This window comes from Xenopus laevis, chromosome 8S, assembly GCF_017654675.1.
Source record: "Xenopus laevis strain J_2021 chromosome 8S, Xenopus_laevis_v10.1, whole genome shotgun sequence".
Classification (NCBI taxonomy): Eukaryota; Metazoa; Chordata; class Amphibia; order Anura; family Pipidae; genus Xenopus; species Xenopus laevis.
In genome coordinates this window covers 14,215,567-14,221,615 of record NC_054386.1, presented here as the reverse complement: position 1 = coordinate 14,221,615, position 6,049 = coordinate 14,215,567, and the positions used below count along the sequence as shown (strand labels likewise).

At 40.5% G+C, this 6,049-nt stretch overlaps 1 protein-coding gene across 7 annotated transcripts in view; it reads right to left on the bottom strand.

Annotated features, from left to right (window-relative positions):
* Window positions 1-552: 552 nt before the first annotated feature.
* The window catches only part of fermt2.S (FERM domain containing kindlin 2 S homeolog), a 76,583-nt gene continuing 71,086 nt past the window's right edge, over window positions 553-6,049 (bottom strand). For all 7 annotated transcript variants that reach the window (XM_041575192.1, XM_041575193.1, XM_041575190.1 and 4 more), the window contains 2 exons: window positions 3,390-3,531; window positions 553-1,868 (listed from right to left, as the gene is read on the bottom strand). In XM_041575192.1, the coding sequence (XP_041431126.1) occupies window positions 1,695-1,868; window positions 3,390-3,531 (316 nt within the window). In that variant the 3' untranslated portion in view covers window positions 553-1,694. The remainder of the gene's footprint in view (window positions 1,869-3,389; window positions 3,532-6,049) is intronic.

Genomic DNA, 6,049 nt, shown 5'->3' with positions numbered 1-6,049 from the left:
GCAGAAAACTGCACCGGCCCGGGGTTATACCAGTGAGCACCACAGAACGCTTCTTTTCCGGTTTCTTACTTCTTCTTGCGGCTGCGCATTAGAGTGAAAAGCCAAACTTTAACTAAAAAGTCGGCTTTTTCATTCTACTGCGCATGCGTCTGCCCCGGGAAATTTGAAGAAAGAAGAAGCCGGAAGAGGATCGCTCCGTGGTGCTCACTGGTATAACCCCGGGCCGGTGCAGTTTTCTGCTGATAGGAGCACTGGCCCGGGGTTTCAGGTAAGTAAATACATTCACTTGGGGATGCCTAACATTTGGCACCCAAAGTGCAAGAAGATGTTCCTTCTCCTTGAAGTTCAACAACAGAGAAAGAGTTACAGGTTGAAGACAACTGCTGACAAGACTCAAGGTTCAGTTAGGCCCGTCCTCATATTTTATTACAATCAATGTCTAATAATAACTGAGCACCATCTAGTCCCAAGGCACCTTATCTGCAGTCTGTCCAATCTATGAAAAAAAAAAAAACCATCTCATAATTCAGTCAAAAACAGGGACACATACTGTAGTGAAATAGGTTGATTCTAAATATTAAGGCATATGTTTTAAAGGCATACATCAATACAGGCATAACAATCAAATGCAGATACACTAGATCTAAGGCAAACGTGGCTAATGAAAAACAAACCAAAAAAAAAAAAGATAAAACTGTACAATTATTATAAAATTTGTGTTTGTACATAAGTTACACAAAAATGTATACTTCATTAGACCTTTACTTCATATTGTCACGAAATATTGCATATCTGACGTGAGTACGCTGGTGAATACTACGTGTTGTCATAATACTATACGGTGTTAGACAGAATGAAAGCGAAGACGATATACGAAGGAAGAAAACAGGTTACAGATGGAACATTACTTTTCATTTTCAGGACAGTCAGAGAGTTCAGTTTGATCTGATGTAGTGAAATGACCAGCTGAAAATGGTTAACCCTGAGTGCTAAGCAAGTGTGCACTCTGCCCCCCTCCAAAGGGTTAAAAGGCAGGAGAGTTTAAAAACCGCGAGGTCACCATTATTAGGCAAATAGAAAAACCCCATGCATTACACGTGATAAATAGATGTTGGATAGTTTAAGCGCCTGGGTCCTGGTGTGGGTAAATGGCTTTCGGATTAGAGTCCTGCAGCGGGTTGGGTACCCTGCGGAACGAGGGTAGGCTTTTCAGGTGTGGGTATAGATGCGGGTCGCGGGTCTCATCTAAATTTCTTATCTTATATTGTCTATTTTTAAAATTTTTCTGTCCCGTCCACTTTCGATGAGGTCACTTCCGGTTTGCAGCAACATCACTTCCTGTTTGATGGTGGTCGGCACGTTGCGGAAAAGGAAGTTGCGGGTAGTGGATCAAAGTGGATAAATATGCAGGTTCGGGGTCTTAGAAATTGGTTCCGTGCAGGACTCTATTTCGGATTCTCATCCCCTTTCATAGCTCGGGTGGGATAAATCCCGTCACTGCCAGACAAAACTGCTTAGCAAATACCCACCACCGACCTCAGGCAGAACTAGGTGAATCGAGGTGTCCAAATTAGCGCACACAGATCTTGTTAAATGCAAAACATTTCATAGGATGGATACATTTCAAGCTTATTTTTATTCTTCTTTTAAGCAGCATATGTAGAGATAAAAAAAAAGCTCATGGGTAAATTGAATCACAGCCAACCACTGGTAAGCTTGAAGAACATCTCCTCGTCTAGGCTCTCATTCTGGTCCTTTGCTCGCGTCGACAGGAAAATATAACCGCCGATGAATTCATGAACTACTTTGCAGTCCGCTTCGGCACATATGAACGACAGACGCATTTCATCTGCAAACTCCACAGTCACCTGCCGGCACAATATGGATTGTTACAAGAAGCACATTCATAATGTTGTTTAGCAGAGTGCATGGACCTGATCACTTACTAGCTAAATACCTGGGGGATGTGCAAAGCTTTCTGCTCCCACTTACAAATTATCTGTGTATGTAGCTTTAAGGGCTACGGAACACTGTGGGGATCATTTATCAACACTGGGCAAATTTGTCCATGGGCAGTTACCTATAGCAACCAATCAGTGATTAACTTTTTAAAGCCAGCTGCAAGTAGAACAATGAATGCAGCAATCTGATTAGTTGCCATGGGTTACTGCCCATTGGCAAATTTGCCCAGTTTTGATAAATGAGCCCCAGTGGATTATTTTTGGCATTCTGTACACTATTTCAGCACCTACAAACACCCCCATATTCAGCTCTTTTGAACAAACCCCTCTTCACCTCTTGTGTTAGTTACTGGTGGATTATGTGTGTTTTCCTGTGCAGGTATGGGACCTATTATCCAGAATGCTGTAGACCTGATTTTTTCCGGATAATGGATGTTTCCATAACTTGGATCATCATACCTTACGTCTACTAGAAAATTATGTAAACATTAAATAAACCCAATAGGCTGGTTTTGCTTCCAATAAGGATTAATTATATCTTAGTTGAGATCAAGTACAAGCTACTGTTTTATTATTACACAGAAAAAGGAAAATCATTTTTCAAATTTTTCATTATTTGGATAAAATGAAGTCTATGGGAGACGGCCTTTCCTTAATTCTGAGCTTTCTGGATAGCAGGTTTGCTGATAATGGGTCCCATACCTGTATTTTAAATGTCTACACCCATTAATTGTACAATGTTGCAGTTATGTTAATGTTATTAATAATAATCATAATATTACTTTTAATCATTACTAGGAGGGCTGCTACTCAGTACAATAATGAAGCGCCATTAGTGATGGGCGAATTTGTCTAGTTTCGCTGAAAAATTCGATAATTCCCCGCGAAATGCAAATTTTGACGCTGACATCAGTTTGCAGGCGTCAAATTAGTCGCCGGTGACAATTCTGACGCCGGTGACAACTTGAAAGTCAATGGGTGTGCTTTAATTGCTTTAATTGTAACTTTTTGACGCTGGTTAAACTTTCCCGGCAACTACACAACATTTGTTCGCCGGCAGTGAAAATCGGAAATTTGCCACAAATTCACTCCTGGCTCACTAAGCGCTATTACTAAGGCTAGCATTCATCTGTCTGATCTTCCTGAAAGTTACACATTTGCAAAACACCATAAGTAGAAAAGTGCAATATAACTTCAATGGAATACAGAGAGATAAATCAAAGTTGCTTATACTGTCGTATTAACCAGATAAAGAATAGAGAACAAAGCTAGAATATGCAAGTGGTGTGGGGGCAACAAACACTTTAAATGCAGCTTCAAAATAATGTCTTGTCTACGGTTAGAAAAAGAAGCAAGAAATCATTTTCTGCATTTAACATTCCACAGCGACTTCTCTACAGCGCGATCCCAATGAAATTCCACATTTACCATTTTTATTTCCCAGTTGACGTTCCACTGTTTCATGTTGCTGAAGCGCCAGGTCTTGATCGCATCTCCAGTGCTTGCATCCATTCTAATCAGCCTGTTGTATGTAATTCCAATCAGTTCTTCTTTTTTGCCTCCTTGGAACCTGTACAACACGTGTTGCCGTTAGTTTGTAAGCAGGAATTACAGAGCAATGCGCACTCTCCTCACAGTGCAGGAAAAAAAGATTTAAAACAGGGACACGGTGCCTGGTCAGTTTGCTGCACTGAGCCCCTAAAGATCTCCCACATGTGCCCAAAATGTTCAACACCCCAGCAGAGACTGGCTGATATCTTATGGAACTACAGGACGGCATATATAAAATAACTCCTGCCAATGCAATAACAACTAAACAAGACTTACTAATATAGTTGCAGGAGACAAGAGAAAATATGAGCAAACACACAAAGTAGTGCTACACAATCCTCACCGTTTTTTGTAGCGTCGGGTGCCGACTGTCTGCTCAGGTCCGATCCATACTTCCAAACATACAGTATTTCAGCCGCACTCCGATATAGTGAAAATTCTATTTATTTATGCAACAGGTGAAGCAACATTACCAGCCCTTTATCAAGCTTAGGCTTTATATCCAGCAATAGAAAAAATGTATTTATTTGTGCAACAGGTAAAGCTTTGGGCTTAACCAGCCCTTTATCAAGCTAAGCTTGATAAAGGGCTGGTTAAAGCCTGAAACGTTGCTACTTCACCTGTTGCACAAATAAATTGAATTTTCACTATATATCGGAGTGCTGCTGAAATATGTTTGGAAGAATGTAAAATATGAGACGTTCCCACAGAGGCATATAATTCATACTCCCAGTGGCAGCTGCAATATTGTCATTATCTCCAGCAATAGAAAACAATTTAGTGCATTAGAGGGCCACTTAACTTTTAATAACACACTAATAACAACTGCTGCTGAATTTACACATTCACAACACTGCATCGCATTTGATCTGGTTACTGATTTTTCTGTGAAGGTAATGCATAAACATATTCCAGTGAATGTTTGCTAGGCACCTGCAAGCTTACATGTACTTGTACGCCGATGTTTTCATTGTTTTTCTTCTTTGCAAAACAAATAGTTATAAGTACACACTCACTAGAGTCTAAAGTGAGCCCAAATTCCACCCCAGCCCACTCCTCATTAATACAACGCTGCTGAATGTAAAGTGCAGAAACATTGTGACGTGTGCCGATTCTATGCACTTTGCCATCAATTCCGTGCTTCATAATTGGCCATGACAGCACTGATTCTGGCTTCATGGGATCTAGAAAAAACTTCAGAAATACTTGTCCCAGAACATGCCACAGAGTTACCCTACCTAAGCAAACTATTCATGGACAATACACCACATTTTTAAGTTAACGTCAGATTAAAATAAGTGGGCCAGGACAACTTCATAGCATTATTAAAGGTGATGGAGTCTTTATAAATCACAACAGAATTCAGTAAGACTTTAAATCAGGGGTCCCCAACCTTTTCATTCAAAGAGCAGCCTACATTAGCCTCTGTTTGGCAGTACCCCATATTTTTACACAGCCAAAACCTGCCTCCAAACCAGAAAGCACCTACTTTGAGGCCACTGGGAGCAATATCCAAGAGGTTGGTTGGTGAGCAACATGTTACTCACAAGCCACTGGTTGGGGATCACTGCTCTAACTGAATAAGAAAAAAAGAATGTGGTCACAGCCTCATTGCACCCCCGCTTAATGGTTTTAAAAATGAGTGGTGAGCACAACTTTCCCTTGTTTGTTATAGTTATACAGGAGCAGTGACCAGCTCCATGTTGTAGCTCCCACCCTTCCCAGCTATAGTCAGGTGATCCCACTGGTGTCTAATAAAAGGGCAGCCAAGTTGGGAGGTTTACTTTGAAAGCAGCAAGTAAGTTGCAGGTAAAACTTAGTCTTATTAATTTAGCGCACTGATCTCCAACCATTGCCTCGTGACCAACATGTTGCTCACCAACCCCTTGGATATTGCACATAGTAATGGAGGGAACACAAAAAAAAAATCAGCAAATACATCCACAGCAAGAACTTAGCACTCACAGGACTTGCTTAAAAAATGAATAAATGAACCCATTTATTTTGCAAAATCAACGTTTCGTCACATTATTCAGACAACCTGAATAAAGTGACCAAAACGTTGATTTTGCACAATAAAAAGGTATTTTTCAAGCAAGTCTTTTGCTGTGGAGATATCATTTATAAAATTTCTCCAGTCTTTATTGCACCATGTTCACATCAACGCGTTTCAATCCACTGGGGATCGTCGTCAGGATCGAATTTCGATGACGTGAACATGGTGCAATAAAGAGTGGTGAAAATGTTTTTGTATATTGGGCGTGAATGTTTTCTACTAGGGGTGCACCTAATCCAGGAATCGGATCCGGTTTCGGCCAGGATTCAGCTTTTTTAAACAGGATTTGGATTCGGCCGAAGAAGGAGAGGGAAATCATGTGACTTTTTGTCAAAAAACAAGGAAGTAAAAAATGTTTTACCCTTCCCACCCCTAAATTGCTTATGTAAATTAGGATTTGGTTTGGTATTCGGCTGAATCCTTCACAAAGGATTTGGCCGAATCCAAAATAGTGATGTATTTATTTATTTTTTTGATTAGC